At 48.8% G+C, this 19,547-nt stretch overlaps 1 protein-coding gene across 1 annotated transcript in view; it reads right to left on the bottom strand.

The window, feature by feature from the left end:
• The window catches only part of LOC144929822 (IgGFc-binding protein-like), a 38,922-nt gene that overhangs the window by 12,561 nt on the left and 6,814 nt on the right, over positions 1-19,547 (bottom strand). The window contains exons 3-12 of the mRNA XM_078850394.1: positions 18,431-19,001; positions 17,105-17,700; positions 14,688-15,261; positions 14,241-14,434; positions 13,580-13,721; positions 12,428-12,768; positions 10,163-10,736; positions 6,292-6,869; positions 5,233-5,803; positions 3,906-4,504 (exon numbers count right to left, since the gene is read on the bottom strand). Coding sequence (XP_078706520.1) covers positions 3,906-4,504; positions 5,233-5,803; positions 6,292-6,869; positions 10,163-10,736; positions 12,428-12,768; positions 13,580-13,721; positions 14,241-14,434; positions 14,688-15,261; positions 17,105-17,700; positions 18,431-19,001 — 4,740 coding nt within the window. The remainder of the gene's footprint in view (positions 1-3,905; positions 4,505-5,232; positions 5,804-6,291; positions 6,870-10,162; positions 10,737-12,427; positions 12,769-13,579; positions 13,722-14,240; positions 14,435-14,687; positions 15,262-17,104; positions 17,701-18,430; positions 19,002-19,547) is intronic.

Below are 19,547 nucleotides of genomic sequence, written 5' to 3'. Positions count from 1 at the left end.
AGGAGGGCACAAGAGACATAACAGGCAGGCAGGAGAAAAGGGGAGCGGGAATAACAGAAAGCAGCAGGAGCTGCAGGGAAAGAGAGGAGGAGGAGCCTCTTATGTACCTCTCGAGCACCCCCAGGAGCCTGGACTGTTAACACCAGCTTCTCAGGGAGCTTCCGGTTTCCTGCTGCTTCCCTGAACCCACTTGAGGAGAACAGGCAGTCAACTGAAGTAGTAGGAGCCAGTTAGGCCCTTAAGACGCTGATCTCTTCCCTCCCTCAGGCCCTGCTACCAGCCTGCTTATTTGTCCCCTTCAACTGAGCGTTGAGAGCCACTATCGCTGGCACAGAACAGCAGTCAGGAGTGAAAGAAGAAAACGCCCCTCTGGGGCAGCACTCAGAAAAAGAAAGAAAGCAAAGGAAGCTTTTCTATCTAAGCAGAAAGGAGCTCTCCTGAGATACACAGACACAGATGTTCAGGGTGAGCCTTCTGGCCCCAGAGAGGATGTGAGTGGTGAGGAGATGCCTGATCTTCCAGTTAGTCAGAGGGCAGGTGACCTGGCAGCTACTGCAGCATCCATATCTCCATCTCAAATGGATGTAACCAGGCACAGTCCTGAAGAAAAGTGTAGATCAGAGAAGAGTGTGGTGGAGGTGCAAGAAACAGCTGCTGCTGAGTTTAGTTCCTTAAGTCTAGATGATCCAGGTCTGTGTACCCACTTGAGCAGTAGCCTGAGGGACTGCATGGGCCACAGCAAGTGAAAAACTTCAAGTTCCCCAAAGACAATGGAAATAGAAGTTTCCATCCCACACATTACTGGCGTGAAATCCCCAATGGGGACAAAGTGGACAGGCCATGGCTTATGTACTCCAAAACCAAGAATACTGCATTTTGTTGTTGTTGTTGCAAACTCTTCCAGTCTAATGTTCCAGCCACATTGGGTTCTACAGGAACAAAGGACTGGAAAAATCTGGCTAGAAATCTGGCATGCCATAAGAAGGCAGCAAATCACCAGATAGCATTCCATAGGTGGAAAGAGCTTGAGATGAGACTAAGGTTAAAGGCCACCATAGATGATCAGCATCAAGAGAAGATTGCATCAGAGTCTCTTTACTGTCAAAATGTTCTGAAAAGGCTCATTGCCATTGTAAGAATGCTTGCTACCCAAAACCTAGCACTGCATGGCACTTCAGATCAGCTGTGTGTGCCAAACAAAGGAAACTTCCTTAAAATTGTGGAGCTGATGGCTGAGTTTGATGCTGTACTCCAGGAGCATCTAAGAAGAGTCACCACCCAAGAAATGTACACACACCACTACCTTGGAAAAACAATTCAAAATGAGATCATCCAGTTACTGGCAACAAAAGTCAAATAGAAGATTGTAGCAGATCTGAAGTCAGCAAGATATTACTCTGTTATTCTGGACTGTACACCTGACATCAGCCATACAGAAAAAATGACATTAATGGTGCGTTTTGTAACAACAACAGAACCGAGTGAAAATGTCCCTGCAATGGTGACTGTCAGAGAGCATTTTCTAGAATTTATTGACATTGATGTCGCATTTGACAAATGTGCTTCTGAAAAAGCTGGAAGAGACAGGAATTGCAATAGCTGACATGAGAGGTCAGGGCTACGACAATGGTGCCAACATGAGAGGAAAGAACAGAGCAGTGCAGACACAGACCCGAGAGTTAAACTCTCGAGCTTTTTTTGTCCCATGCAGTTCTCATTCACTGAACTTGGTGGTCAGTGATGCAGCATCAGCTTCTAGTGAGGCTGCTGAATTTTTTAATGTAATTCAAAGCACCTATGTATTTGTCTCTGCATCAACTCATCGATGGCAAGTTTTGAAGCAACATCTGGAAACATCCTCTCTGACACTGAAACCACTGAGTGCCACACAATGAGAAAGTCGAATGGAGGCAATAAAGCCTATCAAACACCAAACTGGGAAGATAGATGATGCCATAGTTGCCATTATGGAGGATAATGCTATGACAGGAACTGTTCATGGGAGAACAGTGACAAAGGGAAATGGAATCACCAGAAACATACATAACTTCAAATTTCTGTGTGGCTTAGTGTTGTGGCATGACATACTGTTTGAAATAAATGTTGTAAGCAAGAAACTCCAAGGTGTTGACCTTGATATATCTGGAGCAATGGAACAACTGGACAAAGCAAAGTCATACCTACAGTCTTACCAGTCAGATGAGGGATTTCAAAACATTCTGAAGAGTGCGCAGAAGTTGGCAGAGGAACTTCACACTAAAGCTATTTTCCCACCCATTCAAGAACACAAGAGTCACCGAAGAAAAAGACATTTTGATTACGAGGCACAGGATAATCCCATAAGAGACCCCAAACAACAATTCAAAGTTGAATTCTTTAAACAGGTGCTAGATTGTTCAATACAGTCAGTTGAAGAACGTTTCATGCAGCTCAAGGAACACAGCAGTATATTTGGGATGTTGCATGATATTCCAAAACTCCTTACTATGTCTGAAGAAGATCTACACCAGCAATGCAGGGCACTAGAGACAGTGTTGACACATGATGACATGCGTGATATTGATGCAAGTGATTTAGGTGATGAACTGAAAGCCCTTTCAAGATACATTTCAGCAGGATCAACTCCAAAGACTGTTCTGGAATCTATGTGCACAAATAAGATGACCACTCTCTTTCCAAATGCTTTTGTTGCTCTGTGCATACGTCTAACACTTCCTGTAACAGTTGCCAGTGGAGAACGCAGCTTCTCCAAGCTAAAGTTCGTAAAAACACATCTACGCTCCACAATGACACAGGAGAGGCTGGTCGGCCTTGCAACCATCTCAATAGAGCATGAGCTGGCCCAGACCTTCAGGAAGCAGTTCAAATCTTTGCAACCAAGAAGGCACGGAAAGCACCACTTTGATTATTCAAACAGATAAAAATGCCAGTGTTTACTATGCAGACAAGAAAAGTTACATTTGCTGTTCAGACGTTTGAAAGTTAAGTGTTACTTAACATTTTTGAACAAGGCATTTTAAGTTGTTAGTTCTCCTTTATTGGGGTAGGTAGCAGAGCAGTACTATGAGAGGAGTAGAACAGGAAGAGGGCAGAATTGAGACCTTTCAAAGTTTTGGCCCAAGCAACGGGGTATGGGGGTGTCATTTGAGCTCCCCGCCTCAGGTGCCAAAATGTTGCAGTCCGGCCCTGAGCAAAAACGCAGAACGCTCGGGGGAGGGAGCGGAATGTTAAGAAAAATCCACAACAAAACACCCCACTGAACATACAACTTCCCCTGGGGAGAGGAGGAGAGAACAAATAGGAGACAGAAGTGAGTCACATTGCTTAGTATATTACTGGAAGATGCTCAAATACTCCAGTGATGAGCATGGAATAAGAACCTTGTAACAGGGTGGCTTGCCCCTTAAGGGCTAGTGGCCTGAGGTCAGCCAACCCTTATTACTAAGTAGGCACACCAATCACATGATTCCCCTATAAGAGCAGATGGTGGGAGCCAGGCTGATGGCGCAGCACAAAGAATTCTCAGGGAAAACAGAAGAGAGTGCAGAGGCTGCTGCAGACCAGTACGCTCCAGCAGGCAAACCTGCAACTTGGGAAGTGAGAAGACAGGCAGGAAAAGCCTGGGAGTGACCAGATAAAGAGGTAAATGGGTGGGTGTGAAAACTTTATTCATAATGTGTGTTAATTTAACAAACCAGACCCCTAGGAGGGCTGCTATTATTAAAAGTTGTAAAAGTTATTCAGAGGTCCAAGAGGGTAAACTGAGGAAGGCCACCTATAGAGTGACCTCTGGCCACAAGAGAACAAACCAGTATAGAAGAGAAGAGAATCTCTCCTGTCCAAAAGGAATCAAGAATGATCTAGGACTTACCATGATGAGCCAGAGTAAGCGAAGAAGGACTTACCATGATGAGCCCCTGTTTGCTCTGCAGTAGGGTGAGTGTGATCCCATACACCTGGATGGATACCAGCTTGGCCATGGACACATTCCTGGTGCTCCAATCTTCTTTCTCTACACTGATAGTGAATGGTGTAAGGTGACTGGCATCGGTGCAGGTCTTGGCCAGGATGTAGGTGCAGGTGCCTTGGAAGTCAAAGGGGACCCCGTCGAAAGAGAGGTAGTGGGGATGGCCAGAGGCAGAACAGGTCGCAGATCCAAATGGGTGACATTTCTGGACACCGTCCACCACCCTGCATTGCTCACCAGTGCCACAGGAGAATGCCTTACACACAACCTCCCCACCAGCCTGACACACGCACTGCTCCTCGCATGAACCGCTCGGGTGGAAGGTCTCCCCGGCCTGGTAGTAAAGTCCCCAGTGGAGGCATCCGCACTGGGAAAAGGGGACGCAGTGGTCACCACTGAGAACAAAGCCCTCGTCACACACGCAGCCTTCCTTACACTGGGTCGTGCATTGCACCGGGGCATAGAGGTTGCTGCATGTCAGATCGCAGCTGCTGCTGCTGCAGAATTCGTAGTGACTGTTTGGGGGACAGGACGGAGCTGTAATTAGAACAAAGAGTTAGGTCACATCGTGCCTAAGCAATATGCGCAATGAACCATCACAGAACATGCAGTTTCATTCAAGCTCCTAATTTTCTATTTCCTTAGTTTGGTTAATTAACAAAAGGGCAACATCTCTAATTCGGTCCCAGGTATGGGGGACTGGGTGCCCCAGAGACACCAGGTAATGGGATATAGACAATCTCTCTCCAAGGGTTAGGCTTCTAATCTGGTCCAAGATCAGGGTGTAGGGAGTGGAGGGCTCATGGGCCTGGAATTGTTCTGTAGAGCTTTTCATCACTAGCTTTTTGCTTTGAGTCCAGGTCAGTAGTGCGTAAAACTCACTCCCAGGTGATGGCTTATGGGAGATGAGTTGGTGGGTTCCCAGCCCAGTTCCTAATGGACAGACATCTCAATTACTAAGACTCCACTGAGTCCCAGATCTGCTTATGTCCAGTCTCAGCAGGGAAGCCAAGGACTGGATGGACCATGGAGGGAACTACTACATTCCCAGACAGTGCCTCTCTGGCCTGGGGTGCAGCATATTGATAGGGCATGGTGAGGGGGCAGCTCCTATGACTGTACCCATCGTTTGGAGAGAGGGCTTCTTTGTCACTTAAGAAACATTCTGCAGAACAGGATAAGCTGAGCATTTAGATCAACAACTACCGGCCAACAAAAACTAACAAGCCCCATGGGGCAATCAGTAGTGGACAGAGGCGACTCACAGCAGAACTTCGTAGTCCTCCAGGGATGCACCATAGCTCCAGCTTCCTGACATGCCTCAGAATAGTCAGCAACGGCCTGGCAGACGTTACTCTCCCGCCCACTGAGGATGCAATAGCCGTACACGCAGTCTATGAAGTATCCATGGGGGTCCACTTTGCTGTGACATCCTCTGAAGGGGCCATTCTTGTCTAGGATGAGCCCACACTGTCCTCTGCTACCTCGTTGTTGTTTTTCAATAGCCTCTACACTTGCGCATGGTGGTATTGTTACTGCAGAGCATCCCCGGAGGTCGCCCACCTTCCAACTCTGGCCAAAGCTGACTGGGCTTGGTGCCAGCATGCCATCCCTCATGAGCAAGTCATCCTCCCTGTCCCTGTTGAAGTTGCCACACAGACCACACACGGCTCCCGTGTAGGTGACTGGCAGAGTGACCGTGATGCGTCCTGACCACCCGGCAAAGGTAACAGTGAGTCCAAAGTCTGCCTGGATCACCGTGGCCCAGCCCTTTCTATACCCAGTGATTTTCTTATCATTGAGGTTGAAGGGAAGGTTAATCAGGAAACCGTTCATCTGTAAGAGCAAATCATTCAGTATATGAAACATCGCTCGCTCATGGTGGAGCCTCTCACTCCAGAACAGAGCTCCAGCCCATAACTTTAATAAAAATCCACCTCTGTTTAACTTTTGTCCAGTCTGCCTTGCTCCCTTCCCTACAACCTGCCTGAATCTCAGCTCTCCAGACTGGGCAGGATCCTCCAACCAGACTTTCATTACCTCTGGCTTTATTGCAGTTCCCTCCTCTCTGTGCTACCTGAGCCCCAGCTCCCCAGGTTCCCACAAACGCTGGTTGCTACTGACACTTTCTGACCCATCTCAAGTGAAATGGCAGCACCCCAATCCTTAAATATCTCCATCGGCTCCCTGTTTGTAGAAGAATCCAGTTCCCATTCATTCTATATTTCACAGTCCTTCCATGCACTGTCTGTAACCTGTGTTGATGGCACAGGTGACTTTCTAGAAATGTTTTAGAGAGACTAGAGATAATTTGAGAAACTCACCAGGACTTTCCCAGGGAATTGATTGCTGATCCTGAGTTTGGTCTGATAAACCTTGATCTGTAGAGGAGCGGTATTGTTCTCCTGGAAGTAGACCTCAAAGTCCACCAGTCCCTCCGCCTTCTTGCACAGGGCCGTGAGCTGGTAGCGGCAGGTGCCTTGGAAGTCGTATCTCTGTCTATCAAAGGTGGTGTAGTGCAGATTCCTTGTCACAGAGCAGGTGGCATAGCTGGAGGGGTAACAGCCCCGTACGCCGTTCACTAGCCCGCACCTCTCCGAGTGTTTGCACGTAGCAGCCACGCATTCGACCTGTCTAGTGGCTGCATTGCATATGCACCGTGTCCCACATACCTCATCGACCCAGAAGCTCTCATTGGGGGCATAAGGGCGTCCTTCAAACTGGCACCCACAGCCACTCTTGGGGATGCATTTGCCCTGGCTCAGCACAAAACCATCCTTGCACTGGCAGCTTTCCACACAGGGGTCTTGGCAGCTGCTGGGGGCTGACTGGTCCACACACGTGGCTGGGCAGGCTGTTCCACAGAGCTGGTACTGGCTGTTCTCCAGGGGGCACTCCATGGCTGGGGAGTGAAGGACCAACAGATTTAGCAGCAAGTTCTCTCCAAGCAAAAACAGTATTTAAAATAGACAGAGGGGGATGTATCTTGTGGGGCTATAATGAAATAAATACTGTTCGGAATTGTGCGATTATGGGAAATCTTAACTTCCCAGATATAGATTGGAGGAAAAGTACTACCAATAATAGTTAGGGCCCAGATTTTCCTGGATGGGATAGCTGACAGATTTCTTCACCAAACACTCACTTAACCAACAAGATGTGATGCCATTTTAGATTTGGTGAGTAGTGAGGACCTTGTAGAAGAACTGGTGGTAGGTGACAACCTGGGTTCAAGTGATCATGAACTAGTTCAGTTTAAATGGAAGGATAAACAAAAACAGATCTCCAACTAGGATCCTTGATTTCAAAAGGTCAAACTTTAAAAAAATAAGGGTATTAGTTAGGGTCCAGGAAGTAGACTGGACTGAAGAACTCAAGGGTCTGAATGTGAAGGAGGCTTGGAGTTTCAGAAACAATCTGAAGTCGGCATTCCAAGCAAGGGGAAAAAATTTATAGGGAAGGATTGCAGACCAAGCTGGATGAGCAAAAGTCTCAAACAGGTGATTAAGAGAAAGCGGAAAGCCTACAAGGAATGGAAGAAGGGGTGGATCAGGAAGGAAAGCTACTTGTTGAGGGTCAGAAAGTGTAGGGATAAAGTGAGAATTGCCAAAAGCCAAGCAAAGTTGGACCTCGCAAACGAAATTAAAACCAAGAGTAAAATTTTCTATAGGCATATAAATAAAAAGGAAAGAAGAAGTGGGACCACTAAGCACTGAGGATGGGGTGGAGATTAAAGATAATCCAGGTATGGCCCAACACCTAAACGAATATTTTGCCTCAGTTTTTAATAAGGGTAATGAAGAGTTTTGGGGTAGTGGCAGGATAGCTAATGGGAACAAGTATATGGAAACAGAAATTATGGTATCTGAGGTCGAAGTCAAACTCAAAGAGCTTAATGGGACTAAATCGGGGGGCCTGGATAATCTCCATCGACGAATATTAAGGCAACTCACACATGAAATTGCAAGCGCAATAGCAAGGATTTTTAATGAATCTGTAAACTTGGGGGAGAATTTCTAATATTGGTCCTATTTTTAAGAAAGGGAGAAAAGTGATCCAGGAAACTACAGGCCCGTTTGTTTGATCTCAGTTGTATGCGGGTCTTTGAAAAAGAAAGCAATAAGGAAACAGAGGTAAATGGTAATTGTGATAAAATATAACATGGTTTTACAAAATGTAGATCATGCCCGGCCAACCTGATCTCCTTCTCTGAGAAGATAACTGATTTTTTAGCCAAAGGAAATGCAGTAGATCTTATGTACCTGAATTTCAGTAAGGCATTTGATACTGTTCCATACAGGAAATTATTAGTTAAATTGGAGAAGATGGGGATTAATATAAGAATTGTAAGGTGGATAAGCAACTGGTTAAAGGGGGTACTACAACAGGACATATTGAAAGGTGAATTGTCAGGTTCGAGGAAGGTTAATGTGGAGTTCCTCAGGGATTGGTCTTGGGATCAATTTTATTTTACATTTTGGCCACACTTTGGCACAAAAAGTAGGAGTGCAGTAACAAAATTTGCAGATGACACAAGACTGGGGGGGTATTACCAATACGGAGGAGGACCGGAATATCATACGAGAAGATCTGGATGACCTTGAAAACTGGAGTAATAGAAATGGGATGAAATTTAATAGTGCAAGGTGCAAGGTCATGCATTTAGGAACTAACAACAAGAATTTTTGTTATAAACTGGGGATGTATCAGTTGGAAGTGACAGAGAAGGAGAAAGACCTGGGTGGATTAGTGGAGCACAGGATGGCTAAGAGCCACCAATGTCATGCGGCTGTGAAAAAAGGCTAATGCAGTCAGGAGAGGTATTGCCAGAAGCAACAGGGAAGTGTTAGTACCATTATACATGGCACCAGTGAGACCTCATCTGGAATACTGTGTGCCATTCTGGTCTCCCATGTTTAAGAAAGATTAATTCAAACTAGAATACATGTAGAGAAGGGCGACTAGGATGATCCAAGGAATGGAAAACCTAACTTATGAGACAAGATTCACAAGAGCGTGGCTTGTTTAGCCTAACCAAAAGAAGGCTGAAGGGAGATATGATTGCTCTCTATAAATACATAAGAGGGTTAAACACCAGGGAGGGAGAGGAGTTACTTAAATTAAGCGCCAATGTTGACACAAAAACAAATGGACATCAACAAGTTTAGCCTTGAAATTAGATGATACCCATCACAGGAGTGAAGTTCTGGAACAGCATTCCAAGGGGAGCAATAAGGGCAAAACACCTTACTGGCTTCCAGACTGAGCTTGATAAGTTTATGGAGCGATGGTGTGATGAGACTGCCCACAATGGCATGTAGCTGATCTGTGAGTGGTAGCAGCAATGTCTCCAACAGCCAGTGATGGGACACTAGATGGGCAGGGTTCTGAGTTACAACAGAGAATTCTTTCCCAGGTGTCTGGCTGATGAGTCTCACCCACGTGATCAGGGTCCAGCTGATTGCCATATTTGAGGTCAGGAAGGAATTTTCCCCACAGGTCAGATTGGCAGACTTTAGAGATTATTTGCCTTCCGCTGCATCTTGAGCGACAGGTCACTTGCTGGTTTAAACAAGTGTAAATGGCGGATTCTCTGTAATTTGAAGTTTTTAAATCAAGTTTTGAGGATGTCAGTAACTCAGCCAGAGGTTAGGAGTCGGTTACAGGAGTGGGTGGGCGAGGTTCTGTGGGATGCAACATGCAAGAGGTCAGACTAGATTAACATCATGGTCCCTTCGGACCTTAGAGCAGTGGTTCTCAACCCAAGTCCACAGGTCGCTGTGGCCCATGTGACATCCTCTAGGCCATACAGGTAGTATATATAGTGTGTGGATGCAGCACATATAACACCTAGAGAGCTGCATATGCGACCCACAATGGGAAATAGGTTGAGAACCACTGGCTTAGAATCTATGATTCTATGAGTGTCTTAAACTGTCACCATCTTACCCCAGCTCCCATGTGTAATCAGTGGACGTTAGATACTCCAAGTGACAGGCACCTTAGCAATTCCAGACAGACAATTACTGTGGGTACAACAGAACCCAGAGTCCTGATTTCCCAATCACTGCTCAATCCCAAACCACTCGATCACGCCCCCTCCCAACACCAGGGCTAGAACTCAAGAGTGCTGAGCCCCAGGCTCCCCGGTCTAACCAGCGGACCATAAACCTTGGCATACAAATCTGTACTCACGGCATCTGGCCAGCTGTCTCCATTCCCCAATCCTGACCCCCTCCAACTGGCAGGCGTCCGCATAGGCCTTCAAGGCCTCACACAGGGCCTTCCTGTAGCCGTCGCTGTGGCACAGATCGTACACGCAGTTGTCCAAGTAGACTGTAGGATCCACCTTGGTGTGGCACTGGCTGAAGGGCCCATCTGAGACCTTGGCTATCAGGCCACACGAGGCCTCTTCCTTGTACTTTCTGGCTATGCTGGCGGCACAGGGCCTGCAACCTCCAATGCAATCGTGCCAGCAAAACTGATCCCCATCTTCCACTGCCCAGCTTTTCCCCAGGGCAGCGATACTGGGAGCCAGGTCCCCGTCTGGGGTCCAGAAGTCATCGGAGGGGTCCCCATTATAGTTGCCACACAGGCCGCACAGGCTGTCGTAGAAGTCATTAGGGACGGTGACCCTCAGGTGGTTGTTCCAGTCATAGGACATGCTGAGGTTGAAGTCGGTGCGGAGGACGAGGGAGGTGCCGCTCTGATAGAGCCGAAGGGTCCCATTGTTCAGGGAGATGGGTAAGTGGGCCCTGGTGTTACTCATCTTTGCAGTGAGAAAGAAAGGGCAAAGGTCACAATCGAGTGCACAGGTCTCTCATTTACATACTGAGCTCTACTCTGATATAGTTTTTCACTAGTATTTGCCTATTCATCAAAATCAAAAGGGGTTTGAGAAGATTGTTCCTTTTCCAAGGAGTTCTGCTGGAAACAAGGCCAATTTCAAAACCTGTCTGTTTTTTCCTGCCACCAGCTCCTCAGCAGCCTGCTGGGTGGACTGACCTGGAGCTGGGGCTCCATTTGTCTTCACAGAAAACGTTGTAATTTATGAGTTTCATTCCATATTGGAATGAAGCTAATTTTCAAAATATTGAAATCTTTCTGCCAATGGAATTAGTTTTCTCAGGCCAGCTCTATCTAATGTGATGTTTTAATTCAAATTTGGTTCCAGTTTGTGTCCAGAGTCACTGGAAATTGTGATTTGGCCCCATTGCTATTCATAGGATTTTTCCAAACAGGTCCTATATTATATCCATGATTGTGTTGTAGCCTGTTGTAGACAAAAGGAGTGAGGATTCGAATGAGTGGGAAGTACGCTAGGGGATGGGGGCTGCATTGGTTAGAACCATTAGGGAGCGGCTCTTGTGGGAACAGTGCTGCATGGGTGAGAGCCCTTAGGAGGAGCACCTGAGGGGCAAGAGGTCTCAAGGAGCTGTCTGCAATGTTCCAGGGCCCCTGAGGTACCTCAGGTTGGAGCAGGCTCTGTAGGGCAGAACCCTGAGCTGCCTAGATGTGCCTCAGTTTCCCCATATCTTAGAGTTCAGGCAATGTCCTCCCGGATCCAGGAGTGGGGATTCTCCTCAGGTGGGGTCTCAGAGGGATCCCTGTTACATTAGAAACTGCTGGGGAATTTGTGGTAGGATGGACTCAGCGGAGCTGGGATTTGCCCGCAATAGCTGAAATACTGGCCCTGCTCTTGAATGATGCACTGGGGATAGGTTATGACCAAATGCTCAGGTCTACACTTTATCTGGCATGCAGATCCCATGTGCTTGAGACAGAGCTGACAGCTCCTCACACTGAGTCAGGCACCCCACACCTTTCAGTACAGCACCCTGTAGTGCCATGCTGTGACCCTGAGGGATAGCGCCCTCGACTGACCCGCTCCCCACATCACTCCCTGCCACACAGCACCTGCTAGATAGGCATTGGGGTCAGCAATGACTTGCCGGGACAATGTTCCCTTTTAGGTGACCCACCCTGCTCCCTGCAGCTCAACACAGTGGCTGCTGGCCATTGGTGTTGGCACTGACTCCGAGCACAGGGTGCCCCCTATTAGGAAGCCTACCCATCCGCTAGCACAGTGTTGGGACTTAAGGAACAGCACTGACTCAGCAGCAGAGCACACCCTACTACTTCAACAAGACGCCCCACTGCAATGCCTTGGATTACTTCATTGGAAAGGTAGCCTAACTACTGACCACACTGGGCCTTGTCTACATTGGGCGTAGCCTGGGGGCTGCTTTAAATGGAGCCCACTGGCTGTGGACCCATAGGGGGCATTGGCCAGCTGGGCACTGTCAGGGCCCATCAGCTCCCAGCCACTCTCCTTTGCCTGCTCTTTCCTACCCACAACATGCCCCATCAGTGGTGGGAGCTGCAGTTTCCTGCCCTCTATTTAGCAAAGCCTACAGGGTGGATATAGGAGTAGGGTGGACGTGCGCGCCCAGCACTCACCCACACAAAGCCGGCTTCAGCCCTGTCTGCTGTGACAGTGACTCCATCCACCTGGACAGTCACTGACGCAATGTAGAAAACCTGTGTGTTCCCACTGTTCTCGCTCTTGGCCATGACATGGAAGGAGGACAGGCCGGAGGCATCCCTGCAGGTCTTGGCCACGGTGTAGGTGCAGTTGCCATGGAAATCATACGCCCGGCCATCGAAGGTGTGGTAATGAAAGTATCCCCTGGCCCTGCACGTGCCCCGAGAGACTGGCACACACTTTGGCTGCTCATTTATCATCTTACAAATAGTTCCTTCCCTGCAGCGGACCACACTGCAGGATGGCTTTGGAATAACTAGTGGGGAAAGACAATAGAAAGACAAGAAACAGCAGACTAATCAGTAACATCTATCTATCTTTCTATCTCTCCCCCCACAGTCAACGTTATATCTATCACCATGCACTCCTCTGTCTCTCTTCCTCTATGTACGTATCCGATGAAGTGAGCTGTAGCTCATGAAAGCTTATGCTCAAATAAATTTGTTAGTCTCTAAGGTGCCACAAGTACTCCTTTTCTTTTTGCGAATACAGACTAACACGGCTGCTACTCTGAAACCTATCCCCATACACACTTCCTTTGCATCATTCACAAACCTCCCGCGAGTCCCATGCTGAGGAAATCTCTGCATGTGTGTGACAACAGCAAAACCAGATCCTGTGTCTCCTTCCCCGCAATGCGCGGCAGAGGTGGTTCAACACCTGTGGGCATGATGCCGGCATCGATCAGGCAAAGGGTTGTGGCTGGGATGTGATGGGCACTGACAGTGCCCAGCTGACTGATGGCCCCCACAGCCAGTGGGCTCCAATTTAGAGCAGCTCCTAGGCTACAGCCAGGGAGAAGACCTACGAGTGTAATCAGCCCCCTGACAGCTGCCCACTTGGCTCTGCTGTGCACATCAGAAGATGGATGCAGCAGAGACGAGTGTTTCCAACAAGTGTTTCCATTTTTCAAGTCAAAATTCTGTAATATTATGGATCAGGGTTCCAGGCTAAATAAAAGGGGAGAGAGAGAGTGAGAAGGGTGAGGAGACATAATTGAAATGACTTTACTCACTGCTTATGGAATAACCCCTCGGGTCATGTTTCAATCAGTGACTCTCCTTTACCTTGGCCGATGCAGTCCATGACGCCGTCTCTGATCTGGCAGGTTTCTCCACTGGTGCAGCTGTGAGCTCTGCAAGTCACCCCTCGGGCAGGAACGCAGGTGCAGCTTTGCTGGCACTCATTTCTCAGGACCGTCTCACTGGGCTGATGGGATGTTTGGGAAGGAGGAAATAACGCAAGGTAAGTGGAAATGGTGATTTATAATAATTCCTGGCGGTGCTAAACTCAGAGCTGTGTGGTGAGGCATGTGAAAAACTATTGTGTCATTGGACTAGATGACCTCCTGAGGTTCCTTCCAACCCTGATATTCTATGATTCTAATATTATTTCTGTTAACATTAAAGAGAGAGGCTTTCTAAAGAGCTAAGAATTTGGCTGAGGGACAGGACAATGCCTAGGTTTTAACCTCCCATCTCCTACTGACTCACTGGGTGGTCTTGAGCAAGTCACTGCCCCACTCTGTGCCTCAGTTTCCCCACAACGGACAAAGGGAATTAAATCTTCTTGTCTTTCTTGGTGCTTTGAGCATTAACAGAGCAGGGATGCCAGGCTGGATAGACCAATGCTCTGATCCACTATAGAAAACCCTATTCCTGATTAGTGTAAGGATTAAGATATGTTAGAAAAAAATTTAGATCAGACCCAGACTGCTTGAGGTGGTACCTTGTAATATCTCCCCTGTTCAAAGCACCCACAGTTCTCCGGAGTCACACAGCCCTGGCCATCGAAGAGGAAGCCCTTGTCACACTGGCAGCCTTCAGCACAGGTCTCTGGGCAGTCCATGATGTCTCCAGAGCAGGTGGTGGTGCAGAGGTCAGCGCAGACCTCGTAGTGGCTGTTGGCTGGGCAGCTCACAGCTTAAATAGAGAGAGAAATAAAGGATGGATGGAAAGATCTCACACCACAGCCTAGAGGGACTGACATGAAGGAGAGGACAGCAGGACAGGGAGGAGAGGAACAGGGCGCCTTTCTAAGGGAACATGAGATTGTTGGCTCCCACCCAGAAGACTTCCAGAAGAAGCCCAGAGGCCTGGAACAAGATGCGCAGTAACACTGACCCCCTCCCTTCCCCAGTGCGTCCCAGAGCTCCTACACTGTGGGTGCATTTACCGCAGAAGGAGGCGCTCCTCCAGGGCTGCATGGTGACCTTCGCCTCTTGGCAGGCCGTCACGTAGCTGTGGATACTCTGGCACAGGACCTGTGCATCCCCGTTTCCCAGGCACACATCGTACAGACAGTTGCTCTGATACACGCTGGGGCTGACCGCGCCGTGGCAGGCTGTGAAGGGGCCGTCAGGGTCTGTGAGCAGCCCACAGTAGTTGCGCCCTTTGAAGACATCCTTCTTCTTCTCTTCGCAAACTGGACAGCTGTTTCCAGCACATCTGTCTGTACAGGATGCTCCTGGGATCTCGACTTCCCAAGCAGAGCCAAATGCTGCCACATCAGGGGCTGTCCTGCCACTGGGGAGCAGGAACTCCTCGTCCTGCTCTCCATTGTAGTTCCCGCACAGGCCACACGTCTGGCCCTGGTAGGTCCCTGGGATGGTGACTCTGGCCTGGTATACCAAGTCGTAGCTCACACTGAGGCCAAAGTCAGTTTGCACCAGGACATTAGTGCCGTGCTGATATGCTCGGAGCTGCCCATTGACCATTATCATGGGGAGATTGTGGGATACCCCGTCCACCTGGAAAAGACAGCACATTCCCCTATGAGCAGGTAGGATGGACACTGCTTCATGGGTAGGGGCTATGGACAAGTTTTGAGATTCAGTTCTCACTGACACCATGGGTTAAATCCAGAATGACTCATGACTCCCGATTTCACTTTGCAATGGTTTGTCCTCACCTTCCAAGCTCTTGACATTGTCATCCTGACCTACATTTCTGATCTCATCTCCCAGGCACCTCCCTCCCTCCTGATCCTCTCTCTCTATCTTCCCCAACTCCTCAACCCATATTTGGCCTGCTCCTTCTCATGCCAAGTCCTGGACTCAGAACAGTCTCCTACTTCTTCTCCATCTCCCCCGCTCCTAAAAACCCACTTCCTTGGTGACGCCTCCTTCCTTCCCCTTCCTCTCCTATCTCAAACAATTTCCTATGCACTGTGTTCAATTTGCCCCAAATTAGACTGCAGGCTTCACAGGGCACTATGCCATGGGACAGATTCTTCAACACAGAGGCCAATGGAGATCTAATGGGGAGGAATTTTACCCCATGTTTGCAAAATGTGAGGTATGTGGAGGGGGTTCACCAAATAATTAATACTCATAAATAGGGGTATAACCAACAAGGGAGGCATGCTGGAGATTGCTCATCTCACCCAAGAGAAGCCTTGACATAGCAGCATCCATGAGTAGCACTTTCTACCATTTCTACCCATTCTGACAGAAGATGACCTGGCTTCAACCATTCACGGCTTTGTCGCTTCCCAGCTGGACTATATTGCAAGGTGGTATACCCGGGCATGAAACATTCAGCACTTAGGAATATTCAAGTGCTGCACAACTCTGCAGCATGCCTCCTCAGCAACACTGGCAGCTGTACACATCAAACCTGTCCTCCACTCCCTACCCTGGTTTTACATAGAACAAGGAATCCAGTTCAAGTCCTCAGTCCTTATCCCAAGGTGCACAATGGCCTGGGCCCAGGCTATCTAAAAGATCAATTCAATTTTCAGGTAGAAGACTGTGGTTGACAACTTCTTTCCATTGGCACAATGGAAATCACATCAATAAGGAAAACCTTTGTCTCTGCCAGAGACAAAGCTTTATTAGGAGTTGGTCCAAGTCTAGGGAATGAACCGTCTCAGGAAGTAAGGACCCTCACAAACCTGACCACCCTCCTTTCCAAGTGCAAGGTGTGTTCTTCGACCACCTTTCTCCAACATATATATGGTAACATGCGTATACATTTATCATTATAAAAAAATCCACAACAAAACACCCCACTGCACACACATCTTTCCTGGGGAGAGGAGGAGAGAACAAACATGTGGCAGATGTTAGTCACGTTGCTTAATGTATTTCTGGGAGGGGCTCAAATACCATGTGGATGAGCTTGGTATATGTACCTTCTGGCACAGTAGCCTGCCTCTCAGTGACTCGCCGCCTGGGGCCAGCCAACCCTTATTACTAAGTAGGCACATCTGAGCAGGAATCATATGTGTCCCCTGAAAGAAAAGCAGGAAGAAGCCAGGTTCCTGGTCCAGCAGAGAGAGTTCTCAGGGAGAAAGAGGGGAATAGAGAGGCTGCTGGCAGTGAGTAGGCTCCTGCACAGAAACCTGAAAGTAGGGGAGTGAGACGGCAGTCAGGCAATGCCTGGGAATGACCAGATAAGGCGGTGACTGGCTGTATGTGAAAACTCCTATTTGAATGACACCCTTAGGAGGGCTGTTGCTATTGGACTTGTAAAAACCTTTTGTGAATTGTTGAGTCCAAGAGGGGAAGCTGAGGCAGGCCACATGCAGAAACCTCGGGCCACAAAGGGACTCTCAGAATGATCTAAATGAGGATCTGGAGAAGGACTTACCATGATGAGCCCCTGTTTGCTCTGCAGCAGGGTGAGTGTGATCCCATACACCTGGATGGACACCAGCTTGGCCATGGACACATTCCCACTGCCCCAGGATTCTTTCTCTATGCTGATAGTAAATGGTGTAAGGTGGCTGGAATCGGTGCAGGTCTTGGCCAGGATGTAGGTGCAGGTGCCTTGGAAGTCAAAGGGGACCCCGTCGAAAGAGAGGTAGTGGGGATGGCCAGAGGCAGAACAGGTCGCAAATCCAAATGGGTGGCATTTCTGGATGCCGTCCACCACCCTGCATTCCTCACCAACACTGCAGGAGAAAGCCTTACATACAACTTCCCCACCAGCCTGACACACACACTGCTCCTTGCATGAACCGCTCGGGTGGAAGGTCTCCCCAGCCTGGTAGTAAAATCCCCTGTGGAGGCATCCGCACTGGGAAATGGGGACGCAGCTGTCGCCACTGAGAACAAAGCCCTCGTCACACACGCAGCCTTCCTTACACTGGGTCGTGCATTGCACCGGGGCATAGAGATTGCTGCATGTCAGATCGCAGCTGCTGCTGCAGAATTCATAGTGACTGTTCAGGGGACAGGACGGAGCTGTAATTAGAACAAAGAGTTAGCTCACATCGTGCATTGGCAATGTGCACAACGAACCATCACAGAACATGCAATTTCATTTAGGCTCCTAATTTTCTATTTCCTTGGTTTGGTTAATTAACAAAAGGCAGCATGTGTAATCCAGTTCAAGGTCTGGTTAACTGGTTGCTCCAAAGAAACCAGGCAGTGGGATACAGATAATCTCTTTCCTAAAGCTAGCCTTCCAATTTGGACCAAGGTAAAGGTGTAGGAAGTGGAGGGCCCATGGACCTGGGAGTGTTCTGCAGAGCTTTTCACCACGAGCTTTTTGTTTAGAATACAGGTCAGTCATGCCTAAAACTCCCTCCCAGATGATGGTTTATGGGAGATGAGTCGGTGGGTTCCCAGACCTGTTCCTAGTGGACAGACATCTCAATTAGTGAGTCACCACCATGTCCCAGCTCTAATTATGTCCCAGTCTCAGCAGATAAGCCAAGAACTAGATGGGCTATGAAGGGCACTACTACATCCCCGGACAGCGCCTCTCTGGCCTGGGGTGCAGCACGTGGGTAGGGGCGCAATGAGGGGGCAGCTCCTAGGGCCAGTGCCTGTGCTGTGCCCATACTTTGGGCTCCTGTGACCATGAAGAAATGTTCTACGTCACTTGATGAGCTCAGCATTTAAACCAACATCTACCAGCCAACTTGGAACAGGGATCCCCAAGGGGCAGCGATGAACACGGGGGACTCACAGCAGAATTTCGTAGTCCTCCAGGGATGCACCACAGCTCCAGCTTCCTGACATGCCTCGGAATAGCCAGCAACTGCCTGGCAGACGTTACTCTCCCGCCCACTGAGGACACAATAGCCGTACACACAGTCTATGAAGTATCCTTGGGGCTCCACTTTGCTGTGACATCCTCTGAAAGGGCCACTCTTGTGGAGGATGAGCCCACACTGCCCTCTGCTACCTCGTTGTTGTTTTTCAATAGCCTCTACACTTGCGCATGGGGGTATCGTTACTGCAGAGCATCCTGGGAGGTCGCCCACCTTCCAGCTCTGGGCAAAGCTGATGGGGTTTGGTGCCAGCGTGCCATCCCTCATGAGCATGTCGTCCTCCCTGTCAGTGTTGAAGTTGCCACACAGACCACACACGGCTCCTGCGTAGGTAACTGGCAGAGTCACCGTGGTGCGTCCTGACCACCCGGCATAGGTAATTCTGAGGCCAAACTCTGCCTGGATCACTGTGGCCCAGCCCTTTCTATACACGGTGATTTTCTTATCAATGAGGTTGAAGGGAAGATTCATCAGAAAACTGTTCACCTGTTAAAGCAAGACACATGAGATGTGAAACATCGCTTGCCTGTGGTGGAACCTCTCACCCCAGCACAGAGCTCTGGCCCATGATTACAACAATAATCCACCTCTGTTCAAATCTTCATCCAGTCCGGCCTGCTTCCTTCCCTACAGCTTGCCTGAATCCAAGCTCTAACCAGACTTGTATTCCCCCTGGCATTAGGTATTGCACTTCCCTCCTCTCTCTCCCCCAGTGCCCCAGGTTCACACCTCTGCTGGATGCTATTGACACTGTGAAGGAGTGCTCACCCCACACCTGCCCTTGAAAGGGTTAAGGTGGCTAGACAGGCCAATTAAGCATCTAAGATGCATCTGGAGGAGGAGCCAGGGAGCAATGAGAACTAATTAAAGGCTGAAGCTCACCTGAATAGGACAGGTGGGCTGGTATAAAGCAAGGTAGCTGAGGGCAGAAGGGGGCTGCAGGGAGGAGGTCTGCAGTCACTCTCTCAGGCTAGGGAGAGCGGGGGCTTGGCCAGGAGGGAAGGGTAGAGAAGGAGATTGATAGAGGCAACA

Source organism: Lepidochelys kempii, chromosome 24, assembly GCF_965140285.1.
Source record: "Lepidochelys kempii isolate rLepKem1 chromosome 24, rLepKem1.hap1, whole genome shotgun sequence".
In the NCBI taxonomy this organism is placed as follows: Eukaryota; Metazoa; Chordata; order Testudines; family Cheloniidae; genus Lepidochelys; species Lepidochelys kempii.
This window is presented reverse-complemented; position numbering and strand designations above follow the sequence as displayed.